Source organism: Acartia tonsa, chromosome 11, assembly GCF_053477335.1.
Source record: "Acartia tonsa isolate MP-2025a chromosome 11, ASM5347733v1, whole genome shotgun sequence".
Classification (NCBI taxonomy): domain Eukaryota; kingdom Metazoa; phylum Arthropoda; class Copepoda; order Calanoida; family Acartiidae; genus Acartia; species Acartia tonsa.
In genome coordinates, this window is record NC_137270.1 from 38,935,175 (window position 1) to 38,951,417 (window position 16,243).

The following is a 16,243-nucleotide window of genomic DNA, read 5'->3' on the forward strand; positions in this document are numbered from 1 at the left end:
TTTTTCAAAACGTTATACAACCTTTTTTTATTAAAATTTGAGTATTCTCTTGATTTCTTAATTAAGTTATATATAAACAATCTCACAAAAACATTGGGTGCATACCTTAAGAATAATATTTGATTTAAAAAAGGAAGACGAAGAAAGTCCCTCAATGACGTCATAAAAATGAGGGATAAGGAGATGAGGATTGGGAGGGAAAAGGAGATAGATAAGCCCACGTTTTTATGACTTGAGCATGCTGATTTTTGAGGGACTTTCTTCATCTTCTAAAAAAGTTATAGTCTTAAAAGTATCAAAAAGTGTTTTTATGTTTTACCTGTTCGTCCCAGGTAGGAAAGACTTCATTTTCTGGCACGCTTGTTCCTATAACCTGAACACAAAAAAATTTTTTAAGCGAAGCTTTTTTTATAATTCAGGTAAAAACGTCCGTCCGTACGTAACGGATAGCTTTTAGCGTTAATTGAGACATGTTAGAACTGTCGTATCGATTTCAAAATTCTCTTGGTGATTCCTATAACAGTTCGGTACTCTTTCTATATTGTCGTCGCCAGAAAGCCATTGATTCCTTGGACAACAAGGTACAATATTCTAAGCGATGCTATAATCAAAACTTAACAATATATATAATACTAGAGTTGGCTCAATATAACTATATCGCTATTGGCTAGTTTTCTATAAGTACATATCTATTTATCTATTTCTTAACAAATCAATTTTCCTCCCCGCCATTACTATCTAAAAGAAAGAAGTAAATATTTATTAATTTAAATGATTTTAAAAAGATTTTTTCAATTATATTTTTCACATTACCATCACCAAAGGGTTAATATGATTAGAATTTTAGTTTTAATAATTAACACAAAAGAAGTGTCCCCACAATCGAATTCTTTTAAAATACAGTTTTCTTAGATTTACTCTATTATGAACGTAAATTTGTTATTTATGAAAAAAGGATTAAATACTTCAATGTAATTCAAATATCAACATGAAGTGAAAAACTTAATTCATTCCATAAACAAATAGAATAATTTCTTATCGCTTTGGTCAATGAGAGTTTAATGAGGATTATTGGAGCACTATGAGTTTTAAACACTTTACCATTGGAAGACTCGAGCTCATTTATAGACGTTTATTTCCTATATAGATCTGTCATGGATCTTGATGCAATAAAGCAGGCCGTTTTGTAAATGTTAAAAATTGGAAGATTTCATTAAATAAAAGTAATCGCAAATATACTTAGTAAATAAGTATTTATTAAACCTGAACCTGTTTTAGGCAATTTTACAACATATTTATATACAATTTTAAGTATAAAAATATGTTTGTTAAAAAGTAAAAAATTTATAAAATGTATCTTTTTACGGCAAATAGAGAGTATCCGTTGTAAAGGTTTTGCGGCCCAACAAAAAGAATAATTATTCTGAAAAAAAGTTGTGGATCTTTTATACAGTTAATGTGTGACCATCTTGAATTGTATCTTAAGCATATAGCACTGGTTTGGTTTGTTAGAACTATCCTATCGATTTCAAATTAAAATATTTTTAATTATAAGGTTAAACATTTTAGTAAAAGAATAGATAGGGACCGAGCTAAATATAACTTTCCCAATAAGACAAAGACCCTGTCCCGATTTTTTATTAGGTATTTGAAAATCAGCTAATAGCAGGTAAAGTAAAATTTTAGGTTTCTGGAATCCTAACATTGCCAGGTATATTCAGGAGAACAACAGGCAAAGTGTGAACTTCGTCTGCTAGCTAAAGGGTCCTTGCTTTTTGGGGAAATTAATTGTCTGTAAATTAGAGTAGAACACTGAAGGTGGAAGGGGTTAAATAACTGTATTTCCCTATTCCAATAACCTTGTGCAGACTCTCAATAGAGTCTTTGAAAATCAACCAATAGTGTCGGGAATATAAACACAGCCAAGTAGCAGAAAACAATTTTATAGCAGACGGAAAAAGTAATATAATCAATGTCTGCATTCCTGACCCTAATAAGAAGATAAAAGAACAAAGATCTAAAAAATTGAATAATTCGGGAAATAGGTTTTTGCCCGGGGGTCCAACTTTATAGCAGTATCAGAGACCTAGGAATGGGACAATGGAGTATGAATTAATTTTTATAAATACTGCCTCTAGTTGAAGGTTACATTTGGTTGAAAGAAAGGGTTGTAAATGAATTTAGTATATAAAGAAAATAGTTAAATAGACATATAAAAGGTAGATTGAAAATGAACAAAAATCACCGAATATTTTCCTCCCCTTCAAAAAAGTGTAGCCACTAGTACAAAAAAAAACAGATAGAAAACAAATAGTTAGATTAATAGATATATATTTAGATACCTAGAGAATAAGCAAGTATATACCCAAAAGTTAGTAGTAAAAGTTAGTTATACAGATAGATAGACAGTTATCTATCTTAGAGAGATAGAAAGTATCTACCTGAATTCCAGAGTTAGTAACTACAGTATTCTTAAATCCAGGTATCCCTTAGATATACAGATAGATAGATAGTTATATAGATAGAGAGATAGAAAGTATCTACCTGTATTCCAGAGTTGGTAGCAACAATATTCTTAAATACTGGTATCCCTTAGATATACAGATAGATAGATAGTTATATAGATAGAGAGATAGAAAGTATCTACCTGTATTCCAGAGTTGGTAGCAACAATATTCTTAACCCTTAACAGTCGGGCCTCTTGCCGCACCTTAATCAGTCGGGGGGAGGGTGTTCAACGCCCCCCCCCCTCTATTATCTCAGTTCCCATTAGAGCTAGAGAGCTAACAAAAATTGTGCAAGTCCCCTGTTTGATAATGAATTGCCGACCTTCAGTGAGTCAAAGTCAATTTTCGCTTCCTTCACCCCTTTATTTAACAACCTTTGTTTTTAGGTCTTTTTATACTAAAAAATTTCAAACGGCTGTAATTTTCTTATTTTTGAAGCTAGAAGAACAATGTTTTTACAGAAACGGCGGGAGAACGGCGGCTGATCTTTACGAAATTTTAATTATGTTATGTAGAAAGCTTAAGTTTAAGTTTAAAATTTGAAGTCTCTTAGTCGAAAAGTCTCTAAGTCGGTCACAGGAGCCTTTTAAAGATTTCTGGAGATTTTTAGATAGAGAGATAGAAAGTATCTACCTGAATTCCAGAGTTGGTAGCAACTGTATTTTTAAAGCCTGGTATCTCTTAGATATATATGTAGATAGATAGATAGCTAGATATCTTGAGAGATAGAAAGAATCTACCTGTATTCCAGAGTTGGTAGCAACAGTATTTATAAATACTGGAATCTCTTAGATATACAGATAGAGATATAAGGTATCTAGATAGATAGAAAGTATCTACCTGAATTCCAGAGTTAGTAGCAACAGTATTCTTAAATCCAGGTATCCCTTAGATATACAGATAGATAGATAGTAAGGTATCTAGATAGATAGAAAGTATCTACCTGTATTCTAGAGTTGGTAGCAACAATATTCTTAAATTCTGTTATCTCTTTGATATACAGATAGATAGATAGTCAGATAGATAGAGAGATAGAAAGTATCTACCTGTATTCCAGAGTTAGTAGCAACAGTATTCTTAAATCCAGGTATCTCCTCCTCCCCATACACGAGACTTATTCCCTAAAAATAAGAATATTAAAATTTCTCAAATTCGCCAAAAAATAAGGATCATATAATTTCGTTTTTTCTTATTTTGTGTAAGATTTTCAGTTAATTGTGCCATTTTATTGTAAGGTACAACCTTCTAAAGTTAAGATAAAACTATTAAACATTATTATAGCTTCCTATGGTTTGAATCTAATAATTATTTATTTTAATATTATCAGAGTAAGCTGTCTATGATGTGATGAATAACTATTCTAAATTTAGTACAAATTACCCCAAACTGTTTTAATTTTGTTGGCAATTTAGACCATTCGAATATATAAGGATTTTTGAGAATTTTTTATATTTAATAAAATATTTATAAATGGCAAACTGCGAAGGAGGATAACATTTAAGATTTCTTTGGTGTCCCTATACTTTAGCAAATATACTTCTAAAGTCAATCTTATAAGTTTGTCTTTATGCTTTAACGTTTCTCCCTTCCCCTTTTCCTAATTTGCCCATCTTCACTAATTGTTTTCTAATTTCTGAAGAAAAAAGGACGAAAATGACGCCATACAATATAAATGACCAATGATAGGCCAGTATACATTATAATTGACCAATGGTATAATACATACTGGCCTATCATTGGTCAATTATATTGTATGACGTCATTTTTGATAAGTTACGCTAAGCTGCTTCCTAATTCCTATTATGATCAGCAGAGATCTTAAGGGAAAAGACAATGGAAAATTGATTGATATAAACCCAAATGATGCAAACAATTGAAATTTTTTTATTTTAATTTGTTAATCAGTTTGGTGCTATTAGTCTAAACCAACCAATTAAGAATTAATAGTAGCTCCCAAGATTTTTAGGCCAAAGAATAATAGATCATCTTTGGGTACTTTTCTAATTTGAAGTCCAATGTCTAATTCTTCCAGATTTTACTTTAATTTTTTTTTTTTGGCTGAATCAAACAATAACTAAAACTTGATATACATTTCTAAAAATATGTATGAAAGAAAAGAGAATACTTGTTTCCTTTAATATTTTTTATGTCATGCAACTTTTAAAAACCAGAATAATAGTATCCATAAGCTTTTATATAATTTAAACAGTAAAAATCTTCCAAAATATATTTTAAAAATCCTCAAACAAAAATAACTATCAATTGTATTATCTTGTAACTTATATAACTAGCGAATGCGCTCCTAGCATGTATTGTAGGAGCCCTGTACAAGAGTGGTAAAGAAAGAAAAAATGTCATAAATTATTCCAAGGCTTATATATTAAAATCAAATAGCTAAAAACAATCTCGAGACCTATGTGAAGCTTCCATAAAATGGAGAACTCAATCGGTTCAGAAATTTTAAGCTACAGAAAAAAAACTTATTACTTTATACAAGAGAATTCAAATTTATCTTATAATTTTGACGTTCCTTGTATCTTAATGAACAACCTACCTTAATAGCTTCTTCTTCTATGTGTACAGGGTTATCATTACCCCAGGTCAGAACCAGGGTAGAGCTCTCTATTATTAGGTAGCCTAGATAGATAGATAGATAGATAGATATGTGTACAGGGTTATCATTACCCCAGGTCAGCACCAGGGTAGAGCTCTCTATTATTAGGTAGCCTAGATAGATAGATAGATAGATATGTGTACAGGGTTATCATTACCCCAGGTCAGCACCAGGGTAGAGCTCTCTATTATTAGGTATCCTAGATAGATAGATAGATAGATATGTGTACAGGGTTATCATTACCCCAGGTCAGCACCAGGGTAGAGCTCTCTATTATTAGGTAGCCTAGATAGATAGATAGATAGATATGTGTACAGGGTTATCATTACCCCAGGTCAGCACCAGGGTAGAGCTCTCTATTATTAGGTATCCTAGATAGATAGATAGATAGATATGTGTACAGGGTTATCATTACCCCAGGTCAGCACCAGGATAGAGCTCTCTATTATTAGGTATCCTAGATAGATAGATAGATAGATATGTGTACAGGGTTATCATTACCCCAGGTCAGAACCAGGGTAGAGCTCTCTATTATTAGGTATCCTAGATAGATAGATAGATAGATAGATATGTGTACAGGGTTATCATTACCCCAGGTCAGAACCAGGGTAGAGATCTCTATTATTAGGTAGCCTAGATAGATAGATAGATAGATAGATATGTGTACAGGGTTATCATTACCCCAGGTCAGAACCAGAGTAGAGCTCTCTATTATTAGGTATCCTATATAGATAGATAGATAGATATGTGTACAGGGTTATCATTACCCCAGGTCAGAACCAGGGTAGAGCTCTCTATTATTAGGTATCCTAGATAGATAGATAGATAGATAGATATGTGTACAGGGTTATCATTACCCCAGGTCAGCACCAGGGTAGAGCTCTCTATTATTAGGTATCCTAGATAGATAGATAGATAGATAGATAGATAGATAGATAGATAGATAGATAGATAGATAGATAGATAGATAGATAGATAGATAGATAGATAGATAGATAGATAGATAGATAGATAGATAGATAGATATGTGTACACTGTACAGGGTTATCATTACCCCAGGTTAGCACCAGGGTAGAGCTCTCTATTATTAGGTAGCCTAGATAGATAGATAGATAGATAGATAGATCTGTGTACAGAGTTATAATTACCCCAGGTTAGCACCAGGGTGGAGCTCTCTATTATTAGGTATCCTAGATAGATATATAGATAGATAGATAAATAGATAGATAGATAGATAGATAGATGGATAGTTAGATAGATAGATAGATAGATAGATAGATAGATAGATAGATAGATAGATAGATAGATAGATAGATAGATAGATAGATAGATAGATAGATAGATAGATAGATAAATAGATAGATAGATAGATAAATAGATAGATAGATAGATAGATAGATAGATAGATAGATAGATAGATAGATAGATAGATAGATAGATAGATAGATAGATAGATAGATAGATAGATAGATAGATAGATAGATAGATAGATAGATAGATAGATAGATAGATAGATAGATAGATAGATAGATAGATAGATAGATAGATAGATAGATAGATAGATAGATAGATAGATAGATAGATAGATAGATAGATAGATAGATAGATAGATAGATAGATAGATAGATAGATAGATAGATAGATAGATAAGGTTAGGTAACATCGAACAGACAAACAACCCTTTGATTGCACGACCTTTGTCTGAGAAGTCCTAACTATGCATGATAATGAGTTGCCCCTGTTTTTGGGCAAAGGTATTCCCCTACTTTAACTATTTATGTCGCGTACCTGACATAGCAACAGAAGGAACCATTTTTAACGTCTTTAGTTATTACGCGGTTTCGAATCAATAATCAAACCTATCACCTCCCTGACAACGAGCGGATGCGCTATATGTTGAGCCACGGTCGCGAGTTAGATAAATAGATAGATAGATTCAGCGATTTTAAGATGGTTATCATTTTTTCATGGATAAATGGCCGTACTTACTTATCCCAATTAATTTTAAAGTAACTGCGTTACTTAAAAGCACTAGTGGTAATGTTTTTCAACGAAAAACATGAGAGTTAATTATCCCCCTAACCCTAGAGGATAGAATTAATTAAATAGAAAGGTAATTAACTCAAATCTCCTGAGCAATTAAAAACCCTTTTTTTTTTCAAACATAGAAAATACATTACATATATATTTGGAAAACAACAAGGATGATAACATTTATATAAGTGGCAAAGAATAAAATTTAATGGTGTGGGGGGACAGACAGGCAAGGACGTCCAAGGGGGGGGGGGGGGGTAAAAGGGGTGATTACCCCCCCCCCCCCAAATAAAAAAGCTTGGACGCCCCGCAGACAGGATATAGACATAGATTTGTTCAATCGCTCTTTAGACAAACAATCCTTTGATAACAAGACTTTTGCCTGGAAGTTTTAGCTTTGCATGGCAATGAGTTGCGCCTGTTTTGAGTCAAGGCATTTCCCCTTGTAAGGTTAGTTGAAAAGGTAAGTTAAAAGTGAATAGTCATTGAATAGATAAAATGTTTTACAGATAATCAGATGGACATTTCTAATTCTATAGTAGCATGACTGGAATAATGTATATAAAGTACAAAAAATATTCCCATGAAGGTTTTTTCCATTTTGGATTAGGTTTAGTTTGGGCTAGTAAGGTAGTATTAGAAATTGAAATTTTTATAAATTGAGAATAAGCAAGACACATACCAAACATTGAAAAATGTTCGAAAATAGTCTAATATTTGAAAAGTACTAAAATGAAAAATATAATATTAATATAAATTGAAAGGTAACGTATTAAATAGGTCTGTTTTTGTTAGGTAATTAATCCATCAATTTAGAAGCAAACCTTCTCTATATTTTCAAAGTTGATTTATTTTAGTTTTTAATGTGTATGATAAGGTAATCTATGGTTATGATAGCCTGTAAGATTCTTGAAAACTCAAACCCAAACTTTTAATTCTTGAAAACATCTACATATATTAATTTTAGATATAAGATAAAAGATATTTTATTTATAGTTAAATATTTAAAATATAAATTAAAGAGTTATACAAATTATACTTGTTGTACATTGATTATTAAATAAATATAAATGTTTTAATTATTTTTTTCCCAACAGAAATTTTTGGTAATGACTTGTACTAATAAGTTTATATCAGGGCACGGCAGCTGCGCGCCAGCCACGTATAAGCCTCAGGGGAAATGAACATTCTACAATTTAAAAATCAACTTAATTTCTGAACCTGACTAAAATTTAAGACAATCCCTCTTTTAAAAAAAAATAGGTTTTAATTTGAAGCTTAGTCACGGCTGCCGAGCCTTGGCTTCTAGGGATATTTATTTGAGAACAAGGACACCAATTTCTATAACTTGACAACATCTTATACAAGAGGTGTCTTATTATTTTGATAACCTGTGTATCTCAGAATTTATGAATTGAATGATTACGCGGCCATACGTTCAAGACATAACAATAACCCTTTAATTGCACGACCTTTGTCTGTAAGCTCAAGGCATTCCACTTGATTCGCTTTAACATCTTTAGTTATAACGTGGCCTTCTTTCGAGATTATAACCTTTCACCTTTCCGACAACGAGCTGATGCGCTATACGTGTTATGCCACGGCCGCGGATCATACCTGGGGATAAATTGGCTGGTCCCAGAGAATGGTTGGCCAGAACCAGACACTTTGTCTCTGCCTGGTCGCCCTCCTGGTCAGGGTTCTCCTGGAATGCCTTCGACAGGTTAGACAAGAAGTTCTCAGAATTGTCTTTCCTGCAAGAAAAAATTGTTTTTTTGAAGTACCAGGATGACTAATTGTAATAAAACACAGGGATCGCTTGATTGATGTACACATACCCAATGATGATACACAATATTACATTTTGTGATTGAAACGTTTAAACCTCAACATAATGAACCTACCCATCGAATTAGATAAAAGTCCCCAAAGTTCTCAAGCCAACGAATAAGAAAACGTTATTACAAAACTTTAGGAACCAGTGTATTAAACAGTCCAATGTCCCCTCCCGTCTTGGGCAAAACTAGTGGAGGTTAGGTTATTGTTTGTTTGTTTTTTACATTAGGTCATTAGGTTATTTTTTTATACTGGGAAAAATATTTATGCCAACATTTCTTTCTATATCTATGTCTGTATGTCTGTCTATATGTCTATCGATCTGTCTGTCTGTACATCTATACATGTATATCTGTCTGTCTGTCTATATATATAATTATATATATATCTATCAGATAGATTTCCTTCTATGTTTTTCTGTAAGACTGTCTGTCTGTCCGTAAACCTGTATGTCTGTCTATTAGACAGCCTGTAAGTCGCTGCTTGTTTGTAAAACTGTCTGTCTATCTATCTATCTATCTATATATTTATCTATCTATCTATTTACCTGCTAGATTTCCTTCTCTCCCAGACTGGAACCTTAATAGATTCTGTCTGTCTGTCTATTTATCTATCTATCTTTCTTTCTACCTGCTAGATTTCCTTCTCTCCCTGACAGGAATTTTGATAGATTCTGTCTGTCTGTCTATTTATCTATCTATCTATGTACCTGCTAGATTTCCTTCTCTCCCTGACTGGAACCTTAATAGATTCTCCGATAGTCAGATCTGTCTGTCTGCCTGTCTATCTATCTATCTTTCTTTCTACCTGCTAGATTTCCTTCTCTGCCTGACAGGAACCTTAATAGATTCTCCAGGAGTCAGATCTGTCTGTCTGTCTGTCTGTCTATCTATCTATCTATTTACCTGCTAGATTTCCTTCTCTCCCTGACTGGAACCTTAATAGATTCTCCAGGAGTCAGATCTGTCTGTCTATCAATCTATCTATCTATGTATCTATCTTTCAACCTGCTAGATTTCCTTCTCTCCCTGACTGGAACCTTAATAGATTCTCCGGGAGTCAGATCTATCTATCTATCTATCTTTCTACCTGCTAGATTTCCTTCTCTCCTTGACTGGAACCTTAATAGATTCTCCAGGAGTCAGATCTGTCTGTCTGTCTGTCTGTCTATCTATCTATCTTTCTACCTGCTAGATTTCCTTCTCTCCCTGACAGGAACCTTAATAGATTCTCCAGCAGTTAGGTCCCCAGCTTCAGTTAGGGTCTCCTGAAATAAGTAAATTATAAAATACAAATATTTGCTTGATCCTTAAAAACAGGATGTCTTTTGTGTGTTATTTGTCTGTCTGTGTGTACTAAAAGATCTCACTAACCGCTGAACCAAATTGGTTCTCCTTGAAAATTTAGATTCTCATCAAGTTTATCACTATTTTGGGGGAGGTTAAGAGAATTCTCCCCAAGAAAAATCATCCACTTAGAACTTTATTTTTGGTAAACTAAAATTTTAATTAGGCAGGGGTCGACTCAACTCTAACACCCCAAGTGTCCATAGAGGCCTCTAGGAGCGTTGTTGTCTAAATTTCATCCCTGGATTGTGGTGTAAGAAGAGTATCAAAATAAATAAGAAAGGTGTCAAAATTTCGGGTTCCCTTTAAGCCCATCCTTGGCCGGCAAAACTCATACTTTAAGTATGTAAAAAGTGATCATTTAAGACAAACAAAAGTTGGGTGAATTAAGTCTGTAGGATGTCATCATTTAAATCAAATCGTGCACCTTGAAAATTCAGCATTTGATTCTATCGTATCAATAATCTTGGTTATGCTAATTAATTTATTGAATACTCTTTAATAGAAACAAACATTCTACCTTATTTAAAGTCAAAATATCTTCGACGGTAGTCTTGTATTTGGCAGCTATGATACCTAAAGTTTCCCCTTCGGCAACTCTGTTTAAAAAAGCTTATCAAATTTCAATAAAATAAAAGGAATATGAATAAGTATCGCTCCAATGACAAGTTAAGTTTATTTATTTTTTAAAAAGAGCACACCGTTTTATAGTAATAGAGGCGTACAGAAGGGGGATGTAGAACTGTGTATCTAACCCCTGTGACAAAATTTAGAGGATTGAAAACACCCATCTACACTGCACAAAAGGTTCTACATCACCATAAATCAGCAAAGGTCAACCCCCCTCCCTCTTAAATTAAAGGGGGGTGTATATAAAATTTGTATTGTTTCAAGCGTCAATTTTCCAATAAGAGGACGTTTCTTTACCTTTGATTATATGCTTATAAGTATATATGCTTAACCCAGACAACTACCAGGCCCAAGTTGTAGAGGCCCTTTTCGTCTGCCAGCAAATTGCTTTCTGTTCTATTTTAGGGACTAGTCTGTGTTTATATTTCCGATGCTACAAGCTGATTTCAACGACCTAATACAAAATCTGGACATGGTCCCCGCCCTGTAGGCTCATGCTTTCTCTATTCTTATATTTCAATGATAAGCTATTTTTCCTATGGTGTTTATATGGTTTAGCATGGAGAATTACACTGCGTCTCTTTTCTCTGACCCACACGGTTGAGTCATCCACGGCTGTACTCACAGTGGTCGCTGTTCGTTTTGTCGCCTCGCCTAAATAGATACATTTCAGGGATCTAAAGGGATAAGACAATGGCTGATAAATTGTTACAGGAATCAAAGTTTCAAATCTTTAGGACAATTTTAACATGCCTAATTTAACTAACGGTACGTACGGACGGACGGTCGTACGGATGACAAAACCTAATCATAGAAATTTTCGCTTTTAAAAATATCTTTTTCTTGAAATTTTAACTATAGTACATGGTTATCAAATTTTCTTATCAAGTGTTTAAAATTTAGTTATGTAAACAAATTTCCCGCTAGAAGTCTCTTTCTAATTTGATAAAAGAATTATAGAGTATTTTTATGCAAATGATATATTTTGTTACATATGATGTTAAAAAATATGATTTTATTTGTTAATAAATACTTTGAAAATAAATAATTGCATTATGTAGAGAGGAAATATAAATTTTTATTTAATTGTAGATTCATATAAATTTCACCAACCCTCCACTAGTGTGCTAAGTAAAGATGTTGTGATGCTTACCATTTCAAACTTTTTATAGATGCTTTGAGTGTCCTATTATATTGCAAGTCCAACACGTTTATTCACAGAATAGGCAAGTTCTAGGCTATTTTAATGATTCATCCCTTTTTAACAGAGGAAATTTCTCTTGAGAGGGTGGTGGTACCGCCTTTTAAAAGGTTATGAACCTTCCCAGGACCTATTAAAAGCTACACTGTAAAGGAAAACCATATCGGTTCAGCCACCTCGAAATTAAAAAAAAACAAGGATGGCAACATTCATTAGCAGCAAAGCACAAATAATTTAGGATAGAGAGACAGTCGTTAGATATAAAATTATAAAAGGGATAGTGCATTTAAACTTGAATTTAGTGAACTGGATTTTTTTTCTATTAAATATTTAAAGTAAAATTATAGGACACATATATGAAAGAATTTCAATTTTCAACCAAGTAGTTTTAAAAATATCAAGACTTGAAAATCATTTTTTGGTACATGTAACTTAATGGCTGTCCTGTTTTCACATAAACAGTATGATGACTATTTTGACTGATTGCTATCTATTGTAATACAAAATTATGTATATTTGATGATATACTTGTAACTTATGCTTGAAATAAATTTTTCTGAAATGCACTAAATGCAACTATCCCTTTGAAAATAATGAATGTGATCATTTGTGTTATGTGAGACTTTAAGTAAATATCACACAACAAGAGTTTTTTAACTAAGGAAATTGGATTTGAAAGTAAAAAGAACTGAATTCTAGGTCAGGAATCTGAAGGGATAAGACAAGGTACAATTATGATAAATAAAGTTAGCCCTATTGTAGATAAAACAAAATGTTTGGATCAAAAGACACTGTAGTTTAACAAACCAATCAAAAAAGCACCTTATGCTTTCAAGGCAATAAATAAGAGAGTTTGTTTATTAAACCTTGGGATATCAGAATAATTTACAGTCTAATGTCCCCTCCCTCCCTGAGTAAGATTAAAAAGCAAAAATGCAGCTAAACATTCAAGATGTAAGATTTGAAAATGTTTGTTCCTTCTTCCCATATTTACCTTAAATCTTATATTTACATTTTATTATATATAATACATATATGAATCAAATATATATAATTTTATTCTATTCTATTTAAGCAAATATATAAATAAACAGTTGGTATTATGAGTAGTCATTTCTTTATTTTAGTGTTTATTTTATTATTTTAAGTTATCATTTTCGATGTAACATAAGTAGAGAGGCTTCTGTATTATTAGGGTTTATATTACATACATCTATTCATCCAGTATTTTGTCAAATTTTCTGTATCTTCCATTTTTAAATAGGCGGATTTTGAAAGTTTTCTTATAATTTGATCTTAATTCCTTGAAGTTTTTCAACAACAATACACCAAAAATTGATTTATTGTAATTGACGGTTTTGCCAACTTACCGACCGCATTGACCCCGCTGACAGCAGCTGAGCCAATAGCTTCACCAGTCTTTAGAGTTAAACCCTCAATGATGATAAACAAAATCACCCTTTATGTAGTTTTAAATTATTGGTCGAAATGTTTTGATACTACTAATTTGGAACGCGAAAAAAAACGGTTTTGTAAACTTACCGACTGCATTGACCCCGCTGACAGCAGCGGAGCCGACAGCTTCACCAGTCTTGACAACTCCTGAACCAACAGCTGCCACTCCTAGATTAACAGGTATATTTTTAAAAGGAAAGAACAACCCAGTGATCTTAAGGGATAAGACAATAAATTTAATAGTATAGATGTATAATAACCCATACAACTACCTGTATCTAGTGTTAGGGACTTTTTTCATCTGCTAGCAAATTGATTTCTGTTCTTTTGTAGCGACTTGGCTGTATTAATATTTACGACGACATTGACTGATATTCAAAGATCAAATTGAAAGTCGGCACAATGTTTTTGGAACCAAAAAATCAAAATTTAAAAAAGGATCTAAAATTTGATCCAACAAATATGATAACGTAGTTATAAAATTTTTTGGATATTCGGATAAGAAATAGATAGATATCCATAATACAAGATAGAAAGATATCTAGGAAATTATTTATGCAAGATTTATTTGCACAATTTCTATGTAAAATGCAAAATTTTATTTATAATCCCTTTTCATTCAAGTTTCTCTCTATTTATCTTTCTATCCATCTGCATCTCTCTCTCTCTCTCTCTCTCTCTCTCTCTCTCTATCTATCTATCTTTCTATGTTTGTAGCGAAGGATCTCGCTAACCACTGAACCTATATGGTTATCATTTACAGTGAAGCTTCTTATATGTCCCGGGATGGTTTTAGGTTATTTTATTTTTTACAAATAAGTCAGGATATAATTTTTGGCTATTTTCTGTCCTTCCATATTCCTACAAATATAGAGCCCCTAGATGCTCGGGGCGCAGCTGATAGTTAGTCAAATAACGCTTGACTGTATAGTTGTACATTAATTAGGTAATTTTTAAAAGCGAAGCTTTTCTATAATTAGGGTCGATCCGTACGTACGTTCGTCCGTCCGGAACGGATAGCTTTTTTCGTTGATTTAGGCATGTTAGTATTGTCCAAACGATTTCAAACTTTGCATGGTGATTTCTTTAGTTGTTAGGTACGATTTAAAAAGCGTAGCAACTCTAAAATAATTACCAGAATGTCCTTACGTCCATTTTAAACATGTTGATATTTTGTTTTTTTTAACAACAAATTTTTATGTGATCTAATTTGTCCGATTGATCTGATTTTTGGTATAGTGATTCCTGGGACAACAAAGTACAAAGCAACTCTATAATCAAGTCATAAAAATGTAAGTATGTTCATAAACTTTATCCTGTATCAAGCAGTTTTTCAACAAATTTTCTTACAAATTTGCTTCGACTCTTTACACTTATATTCTGATCATTTAGTTCTGACACTTTACAAGTGTTAATGTCCGTTTGGCCTACCGTTTCAGTGCTTCGCTTTTACGGATGTTGTCATCCTTGTTTTCATCCATCCTCCTATCTATAAAACTAACTATCTACCTATCTATCTATTTAGATCTAGAGAGAGTATGCATATAGAAGCCAAACTAAAGACATCCATAAATACAATTCTAAAAGAAAGCCAGGGATACAGGGCTGCACAATTTAAAGTTAATAAGTAGCGTACCAATATCTGGCTTAAAATTTAATATAAAACGTTGGACCAATATGGTTCTCCTTTACAGCGAAGCTTCTAAGAGGTCCTTAGAGGATTTATAATTATTTTCGGGATAGCCATCTTCGAGAAAAATCGCTTTAGGAAATATACCAGAAAAATATTTCAAAGTAGCCGCTAGTATTTAACATGTTTTAAGCAAATGTTCATATGTCTTTATCCCTTTTTAAAATTGCACAAAGGGCCATTTTAAATTTTATACAAGTACATCTGGGAGGGAAAGGATACTGGCAGAAAAAAATCCGCACATAAATCTCCCGAACCAATCCCCGCGCCTCCAAATTTAAAACTATTTATGTCACAATTTTATTCAGGATTAATTTATCGTCTATTAACCTATCCCTGACACGGTACAGTTATAAAAATACACTGTCAAAGCAAGATATCCTATTATATAAAGTAGTAAGGGTTTCTCTGTAGCTTAAGATTGCAGTAACTACTATTTTTATTGGGTTTTCTATTTTAGAAAGGCTTCACAAAGGGAACTTGATAGTTTTAAGGCTATTTTGAGATTTTAGTCATGGGATGGTTTTAAGCTATTTTCTAGCCCATATCTGCCCCTTTCAAAACAGAGCCTAGATGCTGGGGGCGCAGCCGCTAGTAAAGATAACAAGGGTAAACAATTTATTTAAAACTGTAACACAGTAGAAACAAGTTATTTACTTAAAATAACAAATTCGTTGTTGTGCTTTTTTTGTGAAAATTTGTTCTTGTTTAGTTTTTGAAATGTTTGTTTTGAACTCTGAAGCAAGAAGAGATTATCTAATATTGTATTTGCAATTGATAAACACACACACTTTTTACTAATTAATTCAAGCATTAAAATTTAGTATCGATAAAAATACAGACTTTTTACATTGACTCTATGGGTTCAAAAACATGCAATACCTTTATTACAATACGACATAGTACTAAATATACCTACAAATTGACGCT

General features: G+C 32.6%; 1 protein-coding gene across 5 annotated transcripts in view; it reads right to left on the minus strand.

Moving 5' to 3' along the window:
• The window catches only part of LOC145332085 (uncharacterized), a 135,123-nt gene that overhangs the window by 33,881 nt on the left and 84,999 nt on the right, over window positions 1-16,243 (minus strand). For 2 of the 5 annotated variants that reach the window (XM_080177017.1, XM_080177021.1), the window contains 8 exons: window positions 13,711-13,791; window positions 11,504-11,621; window positions 10,858-10,936; window positions 10,179-10,258; window positions 8,773-8,909; window positions 5,062-5,144; window positions 3,554-3,628; window positions 320-373 (listed from right to left, as the gene is read on the minus strand). In XM_080177017.1, coding sequence (XP_080033143.1) covers window positions 320-373; window positions 3,554-3,628; window positions 5,062-5,144; window positions 8,773-8,909; window positions 10,179-10,258; window positions 10,858-10,936; window positions 11,504-11,621; window positions 13,711-13,791 — 707 coding nt within the window. Of the gene's footprint in view, window positions 1-319; window positions 374-3,553; window positions 3,629-5,061; window positions 5,145-8,772; window positions 8,910-9,700; window positions 9,733-9,896; window positions 9,929-10,178; window positions 10,259-10,857; window positions 10,940-11,503; window positions 11,622-13,710; window positions 13,792-16,243 lie in introns of all 5 variants that reach the window. The other 3 variants (XM_080177019.1, XM_080177020.1, XM_080177018.1) reach the window with 3 other exon arrangements.